This window comes from Sarcophilus harrisii, chromosome 3, assembly GCF_902635505.1.
Source record: "Sarcophilus harrisii chromosome 3, mSarHar1.11, whole genome shotgun sequence".
Taxonomy (NCBI): domain Eukaryota; kingdom Metazoa; phylum Chordata; class Mammalia; order Dasyuromorphia; family Dasyuridae; genus Sarcophilus; species Sarcophilus harrisii.
In genome coordinates this window covers 392,732,299-392,748,702 of record NC_045428.1, presented here as the reverse complement: position 1 = coordinate 392,748,702, position 16,404 = coordinate 392,732,299, and the positions used below count along the sequence as shown (strand labels likewise).

Here is a 16,404-nt window from a genome sequence, read left to right as displayed (position 1 = left end):
AGATGTAAGGAGAGGTGTTAGGAGACAAGACAGTAAAATGTATATGAAAATGGCTGGAACTCAGGAGAAGAAAGATATTATTCCTAAACCTAAATGCCTGCCCCACTGGCAAAGTTAACGGTGCTAATTTGTAAAAATCCATTTGGGAAATGTTTGTGATTAATGCTTGCTCATTTACATAACTTTGTATTGTAAAAATAAAGCTGTGGCCTTGGCTTTCCAATAATGCTGTACCACCCTGAGATGACAGAAAGCTGGACAAAGGAGGCAGTGGGGCATTTAAGATAGGTCACATTGAATTCTGATGGCACTTTTTTACTTAGGGAATGTAGAACTGCAGAATTCAGAATTAACTGTTAAAATCTGCCTTCCAGATTTTTCAATAAACATATTTTACACTGAAGAGTATAGCCAATTCAGCCTTAGAAATGGTATTAAAGGAGATAAGGACATTTTAAACTTCTTATATTAAAATGTAAATAGGATAATTACAAAATAATAAACATCCATTCAAATAAAACATAGTTTTAGAGCTCAGCTATGCAGATTATTTCAATATTACTAAAAACTGTGAATTTGTGTGTGTCTATGGGGGGATACCATGGATTTGCCATCAAGGCTTCAGGGCTTGGCAGATGAAAACCTAAGCATAATTCAAAAATATAATTTCTCTCTCCATTATTGATGGAGCTTTTTGAAATTTAACAAAGGAGCCCAATTTAACAAAGTCAAGAACACATATACACACATTTCTCATGAGTCCATCAGCACATATCTCTCTCTAATAGTAAAGACACAGAAAACATCTGACACTGAATCAAGCTCAAATTTACTATGGATCTATACCAAAAGCTCACTGTTGTTAATCCCTTTAGAAAGATTGTAAGCAATAAATGAATTATCATGAAGCATTTATTAAGCACCTACCATATGCCCGACATTGTGCTTATCACTAGAGTTAGAGAGACAATGGATATAGCAAAACAATCCCTATTCTCAAGATGCTTATAGGGGCAACTAGATGGTACAATATGGAGCACCACCCCTGAAATTAGGAGGCCATGAGTTCAAATCAGGTTTTAGACACTTAACACTTCCTAGCTATGTGACCCTGGGCAAGTCACTTAACCCAAATTGCCTCAGGAAAAAAAAAAAGCTTATATATAGGAGATAAGGAAATGCGTATATATACAAAAATATGTATATACACATTACATACAGATACATAAATATGTATATATCCACACATATATGTTATATTTCTTGCTTTTCATTGTTATCGTAACCTTTTACAATCCATATTTTGACCTTATCATTCTACAGAAATCACTCTCTGCAAAGGGTGTCAAATCCAATGGCTCTTTCTGATTCCTCATTTTCTTTGATCTTTCTGCAGCCTTTGATACTTGATCACTCTCTCCACTCTCTGAGCTTTCTAGAAATCATGTTCTTTTTGTTTTCCTTCTATTTGATCAATTTTTCTGTCTCTTTTGCTGGACCTTCCTCCAAATCATGTCTTCTAATCCCCTTAGGCTTCTGTCCTGGGCTCTCTTAACTTCTCTCTCCAAACAACCTTCCTTGGTGAGCTCATCATCTCCTAAGGATTTAATCATCACCTCTATACTAATGACAATCAAATCTATCTATCTTGCCCCAAACTCTCAGCTGATCTACAGAGATGTCTCACATTTCCAACTGCCTTTAAGACATCTCTGACCAAATGCCCAGTAGATATGTTAAACTCATTATGTTGAAAAGAGAATTCATTCTCCTTCTCCTAAGCCTTCTCCCCCTCCTACCTTCCCTTTTACTGTAGAGACTACTACCACCATCCCTGCCCTACCATCTAGGAGTCATCCCCTATTCCTCTTTAATTCTCACCATCCTCCATTCAGTCACTAAAGAAATTTTCCTACAGCAAATCTGACCATGTCCTTTCCTTTCTCAACAAACTCTAGTGTTTACTTATTTTTCCCAAAATCAACTACAAAGTGCATTCAAAAACCCTTCATGACTTGGCCCTCTCCTACCTTTGTAATGTTTTTACACTCACTCTCTAACATGTCCTCTTTCATGTAGTGACACTGGCCTCCTAGCCATTCCCAGACAAGACAATCCATTCCTCAGCTCCAGACATTTTGTCTGTCTCCTATGTCTGTAACGTTCTCCTTTCTCTGCTCTAACAACATCCCTGGCTTCCTTTAAGTCACAGCTAAAATCCCATCTTCTACAGGAAACCTTCCTAATCACTAATTTTGATGCTGTCTATCTGTTAATTATTTACATTATATATAACTTGTTTTGCATGTATTTATTTCCATGTAGCCTTCCCCATTAGATTATAAGCTATTTGAGGGCACAGACTTGTCTCTTTTTGCTTAGCACTGAATATACATACATATATATATATATATATGTGTGTGTGTGTGTGTGTGTGTGTGTGTGTGTGTGTGTGTATGTGTGTATATATATGTATATGTATTATATATATACAGTTATATATATAAAAGTAAAGAGATAAATATTTTAAAATATGTAATTAAATACTAAGTAGTTTGGGAAATAGGACACTATTAATTGGGGAAATCAAGAAAGGTTTCATGTAGAAAATTTGGCTTAAGCTGTACCTTGAAAGAAGAGAGAGAGGAGTTCTATGACATGAAGGTGAGGAAGGAGTTCCTTTCACAAATGAAAGGAAGCCATTGCAAAGTAAAGCAATTTTGGGCTGTGTGTGAACAAAAGAGAGATCAATTTGGCTGATCACAGAATATGGAAGGAATAGTAATTTACAATGAATCTGGAAAGATGAGTTGGGGATTGAAGAGCCTAACAAGCTAAAAAGAGTTGATATTTTATCCAAAGTCAATAGAGATCCTCTAGAGTTTACTGAATTATGGGAGTGACATGGTTTGTAGCTTTGCTTAAGGAAAATCACTTTGGTGGTTAAGTGGAAGATGGACTGCAGTGGCGAAAGATTAAGTAGGATTGCTATAGCCATCTTAGAGAGAGGAAAGGAGGGTGTTGATAAAAGTGTTATCTGTTTGAATAGAGATAAGGAGCTAGAGGTAAAAAAAAGGTAAGATTCAGTGAGTGATTTGATAGATGAAATGAAGGAGAACTGGGAAATAAGGATGGCACTGAGGTGATGGATGAAGCTTGGGAGACTGGTAGAATGGGGACCTTCCATAGAATTGGGGAACATAAAGCATTGTGTCCATTGACTTTCCCTGATTGTCTCAAAGAAGTATATCCAAGATTCCTCAGCAACTTCTCTGGCTTTTAGTTTTCACACATGAAATATGAAAAGAGTTTTGTGATTGTTATTCAACTTGTCTAACTTCTTGTGATCTCATTTGAAGTTTTGTTGAATACTGGAGTAGTTTGCCATTTCCTTCCCCAGTTCACTTTATAGATGAGGAAACTGAGGCTAAAAGGTTCAAGTGACTTGCCCAGGATCACACAGCCAGGAAGTGTTAAGTGTCTGAGACCAGATTTGAACTCCAGTCCTCCTGACTTTGGGGCTGGCACTCTACCCACTGCATCACCTATATGCCTGATGCTAACTTCTTTATAACTATCAAGAGAATAAATGAACATCTAATGTTGTAATACATGGGAGCTGTTGGAATTCACAGGAGCCACCTGACAGTGGCTGCTGGAGATCCAACCCAGATCAGCAGAATGGATCTCCTCTTGTGAAAGGGTGATACAAGGAGACTGAGAGGCAGTTGCCATTCTCTGACCTCTCCGACTGAGAGGCCATTGCTGTTCTCTGGCCTCTCCAACTGATTGGCACTTGGTGTTCTCTGACCTCTCCCACTGACTGGCAGTTACTGTTCTCTGACCTCTCTGACTGAGAGGCCGTTGCTGTTCCCTGACCTCTCCGACTGAGGGGCCGTTGCTGTTCTCTGACCTCTCCGACTGATTGGCAGTTGCTGTTTTCTGACCTCTCCGACTGAGGGGCCGTTGCTGTTCTCTGACCTCTCTGAGGCTGTTGCTATTCTCTGACCTCTCCAACTGAGAGCCTTGCTGTTCTCTGATCTCTTTGAGGTTGTTGCTGTTCTCTGACCTCTCCGACTGAGAGGCCGTTGCTGTTCTCTGACCTCTCCAACTGAGGGGCCCTTGCTGTTCTCTGATCTCTCTGACTGAGAGGCCATTGCTGTTCTCTGACCTCTCCAACTGAGAGCCGTTGCTGTTCTCTGATCTCTTTGAGGTTGTTGCTGTTCTCTGACCTCTCCGACTGAGAGGCCGTTGCTGTTCTCTGACCTTTCTGAGGCCGTTGCTGTTCTCTGACCTCTCTGAGGCCATTGCTGTTCTCTGATCTCTCTGAGGCTGTTGCTATTCTCTGACCTCTCCGACTGAGGGGTCTTGCTGTTCTCTGACCTCTCTGAGGCTGTTGCTGTTCTCTGACCTCTCCGACTGAGGGGCCGTTGCTGTTCTCTGACCTCTCTGACTGAGAGGCAGTTGGTGTTCTCTGACCTCTCCGACTGAAAGGCTGTTCCCCCTCAGTCTCCTTGTATCATCCTCTCATAAGAGGAGATCCATTCTGGGTTGGATCTCTAGCAGCCACTATCAGGTGGCTCCTGTGTATTCCAACAGCTCTCAGTAGCACAACTATCCAAAACTGAGGGCTTTAGAAATCATTCATTTCACCCCTTCCTATATTCTATTTTATAAGAGACCATATTCAAGACCTGATACTGGATTATTTTTGAGATGATTTCTTTTATGTCTTCATGTCCCATTAGAAGTTAGAGGTAGGTCCTATATGACATGATAATCAAGAGCTCATGGTAGTCTTTAACAAAGTATAAACAAAAATAATTTGTAAGAGAAATGAAAGGACTTAATTTTATATCTCTCAAACATACTTTTCATGTAATATTGTAAATTATTGCTATTTGTATTTGGGTCTTATTTCCCTACTAGACTAGGAGCAATCTGTGGGCAAGGAATTTTGTCCTTATCTTACCACTTAGCACAGCACTTATTTTAATAAGTGTTTGTTTTTAACTCCTTAATGAATGTTTATTGAATAAACTCAGAGTAGCAGAGCATAGTGGGGATAAAATTCTGGACCTATAGTTACAATGATTTCAGCCTCATATAAGCTAGGTGACTATAAGCAAATTGCTTAAAATCTCTGAGCCTTGGTTTCCTCATCTATAAAATTGGGTTAATAATAGCACCTACTTCACAGGATGGTCACACATATCAGCAGAAAGTATAAAGTGTTTTGTAAACTTTAAAATTACTATAAAATCAGCTATTATTATTTTATGAATGAGATAGTGTGTTCATTCTACTTTTGGAAATAAATGCTTGTTGAATGACTGAATGAATGGTGATAGTGAATTGTTCTTAACATGATCTTGTGCAATGTTTCTTTTCAGTCTTTGGTCAATGGCTGAAGAACTCTTAAAAATTCTACACCTCTTATACTCATCAAAATGTTTAGATGAATGCTTACATTGCAGTGCACAAAGCATGCACTTTACTCATGTGCCAATTCCTTTGCATGGTCTAGGGTGACTTTGGGTTCTTTTCGGCTCTTTTGGTTCCAACTGGCCTGGAAAGACTTTGAATATGATGGACTATGTGTCCATCATTGGAAGAGCAACCAAACTGTGCAGAGGAAATGTAGGCTGCCAGGTGATGAATGTTAGGGATACAGGGACTCATGAAGACCATATACTAAAGTTTGAAGGGGCTGCGATTTGCATCACTGGATACAGTTACCCAAACCAGGACATTGCGGCTCCTTAAGTATTGAAGAAATAAAGAAAATGTAGGGTTTGATATATACAAATGATTGGGGTTCTTAGGGAATTTTTGTGATTTCATGTTCCTTTTTACTATTAGGCATTCACAAATCTGTCTTTCTATTTTCTTAGTTCAGGATTTTCTTTTTGTCAAATAACTTTTACATGTGGAATCAAATGTAAAATGTCATGCATTGCAAGTCACTTGAAAATGTCCCTAATAACTCCTACTGACCACTTAATCTGGTTCTTATCTTTCCAGAGCTTCTGCTAATAACCTTGGAAACCTGGCACAGGAAACACTACTGACCATTAGTCAGTTTCCCAGAGAGGTGCTATGCTGCAGAGCATGTTAAAGGGTACAGATTTCCATATAGGGATCCACCTAGCTCCCTCCTCACTCCTCAAACTACCTACCTACAAAGAGCAATGAAAAGGTAATACTCACGTCAGAGTTAAAACGAAGCTGACAGACATTACAAGAAATAACTTGTTTCTTCTTTGGGGGAATGGACACTCCAAATGTGTGGTTTATGACTGCCTTTTGCACAGGATCCATCTAAAGGGCAAATGAGAAAATATGTCTTTTATAACTTCAAAGGAGAGTAAATGATGTGAACATTTTAAATACTTTAATTTTTCCTTTAGGATTTTACTGTTAAATTTTGTTCCAGAACTGTGCTGTAAAATTAAGCTCTGTGGTTTCACAGTACATCTCAGACATTTAGACTGGCAGGGAATGAATCAGAGCACAGGAAATCCCCACAAAAGCACCAGGTCAAAAGACAGGTGCCACCTAGATTAGAAGTTTTCGGATACCACCAATATTTTAGGGAACCATAAAACAGGAGATCCAAGAGTATGAACTAAAAGTGATGTTAATTTTACCCCAGACACTAAAGAGTAGATAAAGTAATTCCAGAATAACTAAGTTAAAATCTTTATAAGAAAACAAAAGTTATTTCAGTTTCTTAATTGTTGATTGATTTATAGCAAAATTTTAAATAGCAGGCTCACATCATAGAAACCTCCAATTTAAACTTACAGCTGTTAATCTGTATTTTACAGTGATGCTAATTAATCATTTTTATTCACTCACTCCAAAGTATCAATCACAGAGGAAACACATGTCACAATACCTCATTTAAGAGGCTCCCACACCAAAATGTTCAGCATGCAAACGCTGTTTAAATATTGATCTAGTAGATACATAATATGTCAATATTTCAAGCCTTTAATAAGATGATTTTTTCCCCAGCTATTCAGCAAGAACATAAATTCATGTAGGAGAGTGTGTGGACATGCTTGGTAAGAAACGACCAAAGTATTCCTTCTGAAAAATATGTGATGCTAATGAGAAAGAGAAAAACAAAAGAAACAATGTTGAGTGTAGTGCCTGCAGAGTGATACTCGTTCTTCTGTGGACCTGATGACACTCCCAAGTAGGGGCTCTTCTTAACTGTCTTATGTGCGCATAAATAAAACTTTTTTCCACATCCAAATTCACGGACCTTCTGAAAAATCTGTTTATAGATCTTAGGTTAAAAAGCCCTGATTTAAAGCAGTATTTCAAATCTCTGGCAGTTTCAAATTCAGCAAAAACGACATGTCAGTTTCAAACAGAGAATGATGCCAAAACACAATCACATCAGTGAATGAAATCTCTGGAATTTCAACATTACCCTTGAAATAGCTGATAACCTTTGTTAAAGCACGAGAAACTCAATTTAATTCAACAAAATAACTGAGCACTTCTATATGTAGTTAAAAATTAGAAAGTTCAACATTAACAAATGTTGGGCCTTTAAAATGCCTTAATGTGTGAGAAAGAAAGCAGATGTGTCAAAACACATGGCCAGTCCTGGAACACACTGTCTACAACACTCCCAAGTGGGGCCTAAACCAGATAAAAATGTAAGTGGAAAATGTTTGACAAAATACACACAAATACAATAAAATATAGATAATATGAATATGTAGTTTTCTAAGACAATACGTGGCCTAGAGGAATTCTTACCTACATTTTAATGGCCCCTTTTTCTTTTTGATTTTGACACAGCACTGCCTTAGGGTGAATGAATAGAAAAATGTTTTGTTTCTGTCATGATTATAGCCTAGATTCTGACAGTCAATGGTACACACTAAGATGGAAGGGGGAAGGGAGAAGTAGAACTGGATACTAAATCCCACTCTGCAACTAACATAATATGTATCTTGCTAAGTAAATTCAGTTCTCAGGGCCTGATTTTCCTCATTTATAAAATGAGGGTACTGAACTAGACCATGTCCTATGGTTTTTGCAGCTTCAACTTGCTGTAATTCATAGAAATATGAGTTCACACAAACAATAGTTATGAGTAGCTCAAAGTAGCATGGGGAGGAGAGGGTGGGCAGTTGCCTATAGAGGTTTCACGAATTTATGAAAGAATGAATTATTTTAGGTGATAAATAAAAACATTAAAATTTAAAGTCACAATTAAAATATATTAAGCTAATTGTTCATATACATATTTTGGTTCAAATAGTTCCTAAGGTACTTAAAATATTTGTAGTGTCAATTTCTATTTGTAAACCACAGAACTGGACATGCTATCTTAGTGTGCATAGAAGTAGACAAACTATGTTATCCTGCTGCAAGAATGAAGCATTACTATTTTCTCCTGGGAACAGCCAATACCAAAAGTATCAAAGGTTCAAAAATATGTTTTGTTCCTCAGGCATCTTTACTCTGGAGTTCAAATATTGCAAGTAAAAAATAAAATTCTGTCTCACAAAAGGATAATCTTAGGAGACAAATGTTTATGATTTCAGGCTCTGCAAAGCATTTTAAACCAGGAATCTGTACCTGTGTGGTATCAGACCCAAGATGTAGGTAGCAAAAATCCAGTTTTGTGTCTTCAGGAATCCTATACCAGCCCTTCTTCACTGTTCCTAGTCCCGACATCCCCCTGGAGTAGAAGCAAGCTTCTAAAACTTGACAGGTCTTGAAAAAGCTTCTGCCCATGCTTTCAGAATTCTCAGGTTAAACAGGACTGTGGCTCAGAACTCTTATCTATAACACTCATTTTGATATTCTGAAAGATTCATTGGTTGTAAGGGCAAAGTAATGAAAAAAGTTATTTTTAAAAAAACATCACGTGGTAGCCAACTCTCTGGCTAAACCCTTTTGCCCCTGGCTAGACTAGACTTCCAACACCTGATACCCAAGTTAATTATCATATGTGGCCAAAGTTTTCAAACTGGTAAAGACTTAGGATTATAGGATAATTGGATCTAGACTGGAATGGACTTTATACATCATCTTGGTCCACTCTGCTCATTTTACAGCCAAGGAATCTGATTTTAAAAAGAAATTAAATGACTGATCAAAGGTTTCATGGAAAACAGAGCTCAAGTCTTCTATCTATCTATAAATCCTTTGTACTGTGCTACCCATAATAGGTTTCAAAAGTCCAGGATCACTACCAAAATGGCATCAATGCAGGATTTTCCTTACTGGTAGTTCTACTTTGCCAAAACATTTCACACCTCACTTCAACAAGAAAATACTTTTCTCTTTTCTCCTGAGGCTGAGAAGTCTAAATTTCATTGTTTATGAGCTGCTAACCAGCTTCCAGGAGAAGCAAAGTAAAAAGGTTTTCCTTGTTGTCCTAGATAGAATTACAATTCCAGAGGTTCTCAAGAAGCATTCGCCAGATGGTTCCCACTTAGAGATACAATCTTCATCATGACCATAAATCACATTTACTAAGTAGCCTTTGACTATTTATATTCTGGTACCCTTTTCTCTACCCTTCCAACAACCTGTCCATTCATTATACAAGAAATTTTTTTTTTCTCCAAGCTTTTGACTTGGAACTGCTTCACTCTTATTTCCTGCCTGACTCTATACTTCATTTCAAATACACTTGGAAAGGGTACAATTTTCCTCCCTGCTTAAACCTCTTTATATCTTCCTTTCTCGGTTATTTATCACAGACATCTATAATTATAGTTCTAGCCTAAGAACATATTTTGAGACATCATTTGTATGAAAAGACTCTAAATGGTACAAAAAAGAATGTCCCACTTTGCCAAACCATTTCATACCTCTAAAAGAAGCAACAGTGTCTAGCCAATGTTTTGAATATTTGTCTTCAAATGCAATAACTACAAATACCTGAGTCATTTCAGTAGGCTACAGACTAAGCAATAACATAATTGGTGTTTTTATATTTAAAAAGAAAGTCTACAATGGATAAGATTGAATTATTTATTTTCTCAAAGTTTATCCATCAAACTTCTAAAATCAGTTGAAAGTAAAAACTAATATGTAGACTAAATTAAAAATTGTTCTCTCACTAAATGATGTCAGGCTTCTGAAATCATCAGAAATGTGTGACTAAATAAGTGGTATATATACAGTTATGAAATACTCAAGGAGAATTGAATAAGATTATTACATTCACAAAATTGATCTTCAGGCTTTTATTAGGTACTTAACCCAGAATTTGGGGGCCATTTTCTTGTTAAAAAATGAATGAGTTCTTAAAGAACATCATGCACACACACACACACACACACACACACACATATCTTGGCACAATTCTACAGTTAGTGGTAAGTTTGCAAAAATAAATGGCCTTATTACAAAAACCAGAGATGTTTCATGTTAGTTCACATTATATATAAAAGCCACTTCAGTAGCAACAGAATCAGAATTTGTTGCTAAACAACATTATTTTCTCTAACCTTTAGAAGTTTGCCTCCAAAAAAAGAGGAAAAGAAAAATTCTGTCAGAAAACTCCACTACCAGCAGTCCTTACCTGATAGAATTTATTGGTCCCAAACAAGTTTCTTCTTTTCTAAAAAAAGTAAAAGTTAAAAGTTGTCACAAGTGAATGAAACTTGAATTTTGTGGCTAGCAGATACATTTATCTAAATGAAACTTTAAAAAGGAGGAAGAAATGAAGGATGGAAGGAAAGGAAAAAGGAAAAAAGGAAGGAAAGAAGGAAGGAAGGAATAAAGGAAGGAGAGAAACTGTGGGTTTAAAATGTTGATATTGTTCTCTAGGGTTACAAAGAGTTAACACTTGCCACTTTTTCAATGAAAATTATGCTGGAGTGAAACATAAAAACCATTAGGCCAATAAGCATTTTAGGTGCTAAAAATGAAAAATGGAGCGGGGTCATTACTAGAGAGAGATGAAATAATTGGAGTCTTGTTATGGACAAATACACTATTAAATTACTTACTGAAACTGGCCTTAATAAAACATACACTACAGTTTTATTATCAAGATAATAATGTATACAAAGCTATTCTTTTAGATGTGGTAAACACAGACTATGAGAATCACAAACCTTTGTAATTTTTTTTTTTTTTTTTACTTACAGATTTTTAGTCTCATAACAAAAAGTCATTCACATTACATTAGAGTGCCTTTTACTAGGTTGTTCAATAGAAGCATTTGAGCAAGGGTATATTGAACACAAAATATGACCTATATGGGAATGAAACAAAGGACGTCGAAGATGGGACTTTCCAAGGTACTTAATGTACTTAAACTGTAAAACACTTAATAAAGACACACATACATACTTACACACACATATATATACATATATACATACACATATATATACATATACATATATGTGTACATGTCTTCATATATATATATTTATATTTGTCATCAAAGTACAATGTTACAGCAATCCATAATACCTAATGATGCTGAGTTCTACTGATGAAGGCAAGTGAATTACTACTACTCCTTGTCACTTATGTCCATGAATAAACAGCTGTTGTTGCTAATGCATTAACAAATGAGTAGAATTTGAGTTATATCCCAAAATATCTCCATTAAATTCTCAAAGAAAGTGCATTCAGACACCAGTCAAAACAGTGGTGAAAAAGAGGTGAGGTGGCTGCACCAGCAGAATTAAAGATCAGTAAAGCCCTTTAGGAGGAGGGGCAGTTAAGAGGACTGCCTATAAGCCAGCATTGTGACTAGTATTGCCTCTGAAAACCCTTAAAAGCTGCCAGGACATCACCATAATTATGATCCCATTATCAACCTCAGTTGACTATTAACAAAGCACTTGAACAAATATTTTATAAAGCATTTCTCAAACACTTATCATAACTACTATGGGAGATAGGAAATAAATAGAAAATGTGTTCTGCCTTCAAAAAGCCTACTATTTAAATAAGGCAAGATATACCAAAAATTGTAAATATACAAATATATAAATATATATTATATATTAAATATATATGCCAATTAATTAATATTTATGTATGTAAATATAATACATATAAGGAATTTGTAAATCACCATTACATAAAACTAGTATAAACTCTACCTGTGGACCCCACAACTTGACAAAGCAGACATAATAGAAGGGTTTTCTCTTAGTCAAAAATTTGAGATTGGTAAAAAAAAGTTTGTCAGCCTACTCCAAAGCAGACTTTATTCTATATCTTTTTTTAAAATGTAGTATCTCTTAATTCATTCAAATTCTGAATGACTCTTCCCCTCTTTCTTAATACCTTCTTCATGAGAAGATCTATTCTTAGTCACTCACAATTAAGTAGGAATTTGTCAATTTTACTCTACCCATGAAGTTTTTCATGTTATGTCTCCTGAATGAAGGTCAGAAAGGTTTTGCTCCTTTTTGAAAGGTCTTAAGGCACTGGTAAGAATGGGGAGGACTTCCTATTTGCCCTTATATTTCCACCCCATTAGGTAGAAATCTATTCCACCCTCATGTAAAGTCTGTTTGTTATGCTTATTAGAGTGGAAAGTAGTTTTTTTTTCCCCAGAAGGCTTTGAAACATACTTTCCCCTTTATCCCATCTCTATCTTTTTTTTCCCATAATATAAAACATAATTTCCAATAAGTTTAATCTTGGGGCAACATATAGGGCTTTTCAGCCTAATAATTGCTGGCTTTGAATAACAGACATAGGCAATATTGGAATACTTAACACAGACACACTGGCAGACAACACTAAGAATTTGTATCCATCATAAAACAAAACTCTTATGACAATTGGCTTTTTGAAAATTTGTAAAAAGTTCTAGACCTATAGTTGAGATTTTTTTTTTAATCAAACTACTGCAATATATATATCAAATATTGTTGGAATACAATTGCTGGAATATTATTTATTCCCTTCTTTTTCCATATTATTATCTAGCCATTTTCATAGAAGAATTTGTGAAATAATAAATTTTAAATCTTACTTTTAAAAACACTAAATCTTCAGGAAAATGAATTTGTCAAATGACAGTTGCTTCATAAAGTAAAGTATTTTTGGAAGCTCCAAGGAATTGATTTTATCACTGTTTTGACCATATGCTTTTGAGTTACTGTTTTATTTCTTAAATCCTGAAAAATTAAATACAAGAAAACTAATACAAATAGCACAATGGTAAATTATCTCCTGCCAGCTCAAGAAAGGCCAACTTTTCTTTTTATTGGTAAAGTTAACTCTTTCATACCACACCACCCAAATGCATGACATCTACAATGCTATACTGGGATTTTTCTTTACATTTGATATTTCATCACTTGTAACCTCAGCTCTGCGTCAGTTTCCATAAGTACCAAATCATAGATCTTTTTCAGTATGAACCTCACCTTTGCCAGCCAGCACCTTGTCCAGAACAGGTTCTTAATAATCATTGAAATGAACCAGATCTAAAGAAAGGTAAATGGCCCATTTCTCTTTCCAATGTTTTGGTTCTCCCCCAATTTATTAATATTATAATAAGCTGGCAAAGAAAGACAGATAAAATCTATGAACTCTTATGTGGAAGTAGATTTATCCTTACAAGATACACGTTTAGCACACTTACCAACAAAAAATCTAAAATGTGATATCATTTGCCTTAGAAAGGCAGATATAGAAAGTAGGCTGGGCAAGTCATATTTCACCTCAGTCCCAGACTGATAAAGGGAATTTTTTACCTGAATATTGTAGCATTTTTAGGAATTCTGGTTAGTAGATAGTTGGCAACATGTGCTTGCAGTGGCAATTTTGGTCAGATTCTTTGATTGAGCCTAGACCACTTCCCAAGTGAGTCACCATGTGGAAGCTAAGATAAGCACTATAACTTACTGCTACTCCCAGAGACAAGGCAGCCTCAGGCCTCTGAGGGTAGTTACCAGGAAACAAACCTTAAATTGTAATCTTTTTTTTTTTAAATAAATGAATGCTTTTGGACTGATCCACTTCACTTTCTCTCTTTTGAGGACTATTCAGACAACCAAAATACAGTATTTCATTTTGTTTTGTGTGATTTGTTTTCACTGTGAACAAAGGAAATCATCAATGCCTTATACTTCTAGCAAATGCTATGTCTATTGCCAAAATTTTTCCTTTTCACAAAGAAGTTAATTAATTTTTTGCCATACACAGTAGTGTATGTGTGTGTATTTGACAAGAGACAATTGCAAAAATGTCTTTGGATGAAGTTTGGAACAGGTACAGAATCTATCTGAAGAATAAGAAGAATAATGTATTTTCTATTATCTCTAGAGAATGAGAATTCTGAGATTCATTAGTTTCGCTTTATGGAAGGATAAACACACACATACAAATCTATATGTTAAAAGCCAGCCTGTCCCTTTCCTAATTGCTTTTGGTGGTAATATATACTCTAACAACTAATTGCTCCAAGTCCAAAAATGAACTTCCCATTCTCTCTCCAAAGCTGTTCTTAACTTTTCAACATCTATTGATGGTACTAATTATCATATCTGAGTTACTCATGTTTGAATTTCAGTCACCTGTGACTCTTCTTTAGCTCCTGAATTCAATCAGCAACAAGTTTTCAATTCTACCTTCATAATCTCTCCCATTTCTCTCTCCTTCCCTCTTCCACATCATCACTACCTCCATAGTTCAGGAACTCTTGCTTGAATTGCTGTAAAAGCTCTTAATGGAGTTCCTCTGATGTCCTGATTTCTCTTTCAAACCTCCTACCCAATTCATTCTACATCTAAAATACAAATGTATCTCTTTTGATGGATTTCTACATTGCTCTTATCTTAAAATAATTATTTGTCTATTTGCATTCTTCTCCCTGAAAAGTTAAATTTTTTTTTTTTTTTTTGCAAGGCAATTGGGGCTAAGTCACACAGCTAGTTAGAGTTAACTGTCTGAGGTCACATTTGAACTTAGGTCCTCTGACTACAAGGCCAGTGTTCTATCCATTGTACCCTTTATTTGCCCCAAGATTATAAACTTCTTAATGAAGTAACATTTACAATGTTTCACCTTGATAGTACTTAGTCATTGTTCACAGTAATAAATGAAAAAAAATATCTTGGGTACAATTTAATTGTAGTTCCATTCAGTTCCTATAAGTTCTCTTTTTCCATTATTTCTATGAGGAAATCACCAACTCTCCCAGAAATTTGTATATATATTATCCTCAGAGGAAACCACAACTTTGTTCAGAGATGATTGCTAATTATTATTATTATATTTGCCTTGATATTCAGTCTCTAAGTGTGTATGATTCTCTTTAATGTTTTGAGAACCTCCCAAAATAAGTTAACAAAAATTTATTTTATGGAAGTACATACTCAAGATATATGAAGACTGAAGAAAAAACAAACAAACATGTTAAGGGGCATATCTGTTCACATTTTCAAGAAGGAAAGGCAGATGGGTTGCCACAGGCTTTCTTTCAAATGCTGTATCATGATAACCTCATAAGAAATCAAACTCTGCTATAATTTTATCTTCAAGCTCACTTGAGCATGTATGAGACATTCTAATACTGCCAGTGGAAAACTACTGAACAAAGTCCTTCCCAACTGAAGTTTGTAAAACTATTAACTTCATAGTGCTGCAATTCCAACAATACCATTGATAACTTTTTTGTTTATATACTAAATGAAGAATTAAATTGATTTTTATGATCTGGTCATTTTATTGGATAAGATGAATGGATTGTTGTTTTCTCTTAACATATTTTTGGGAAAAAAGTGATAAAAGCATTTGTTTGTTTACTTATCAAGTGTAAGAGTAAATTATTTAGTCTTTATTTTCTTTCTTTTTTCATTCTTCTTTATATATATATTATTTATTTATATCTTTATTTAGTGGGGATTCTACTTTCTCAGTCTGTGGCAAAGAAATAATACTTAAATTATTTATTGAATTTTTAGGAAAATATTTTATTAATGTGGGATATTTAATGATATGTCCACATGTCCTACTGTAAACTCAATTTTAGCCTAACCAATCATTTATCACACATAACAAAAATCATTCATACAAAAGCAAAATATTCTATTTCTTTGATCTGATCTGTGTGCATCTGGTGATTTTCCATGCTGCTGGGGTCAAGAACAATGCAGGAAAGCTGGAATTATGCCATTAGTAATTTAAGAAGGCATGGCAAAGAACATTTACAGAAGTTCGTTTCACAAAGAGATTTCAAACTTAGGTTGCAGTGGGCATGGACTTTAATCAGATGTTTCACTAATGTCTGGTTATCCCTGGCAAAAAGTTTCTGGACTTTAATATACATTTGCATTGAACAATAAGACAGATAAACTTGACTGTTGCAAACATATTGAAGTTAGGAAAAGCAAATCCTAACAGTTCTAACTAATTAATAATGTTGTATGTTAAAGA

General features: G+C 35.4%; 1 protein-coding gene and 1 long non-coding RNA gene across 7 annotated transcripts in view; one reads left to right on the top strand and one right to left on the bottom strand.

Annotated features, from left to right (window-relative positions):
- ZNF385B (zinc finger protein 385B) overlaps positions 1–16,404 on the bottom strand; it is a 367,319-nt gene that overhangs the window by 70,858 nt on the left and 280,057 nt on the right. For 3 of the 4 annotated variants that reach the window (XM_031960379.1, XM_031960382.1, XM_031960381.1), the window contains exons 3-4: positions 10,568–10,606; positions 6,211–6,321 (exon numbers count right to left, since the gene is read on the bottom strand). In XM_031960379.1, coding sequence (XP_031816239.1) covers positions 6,211–6,321; positions 10,568–10,606 — 150 coding nt within the window. The remainder of the gene's footprint in view (positions 1–6,210; positions 6,322–10,567; positions 10,607–16,404) is intronic. The other variant, XM_031960380.1, reaches the window with a different exon arrangement.
- LOC116422435 overlaps positions 4,548–16,404 on the top strand; it is a 34,494-nt gene continuing 22,637 nt past the window's right edge. For 2 of the 3 annotated variants that reach the window (XR_004233076.1, XR_004233074.1), the window contains exons 1-2: positions 4,548–4,757; positions 6,025–6,199. This is a non-coding gene — a long non-coding RNA (uncharacterized LOC116422435). Of the gene's footprint in view, positions 4,758–6,024; positions 6,200–7,020; positions 7,656–16,404 lie in introns of those variants that run through there. The other variant, XR_004233075.1, reaches the window with a different exon arrangement.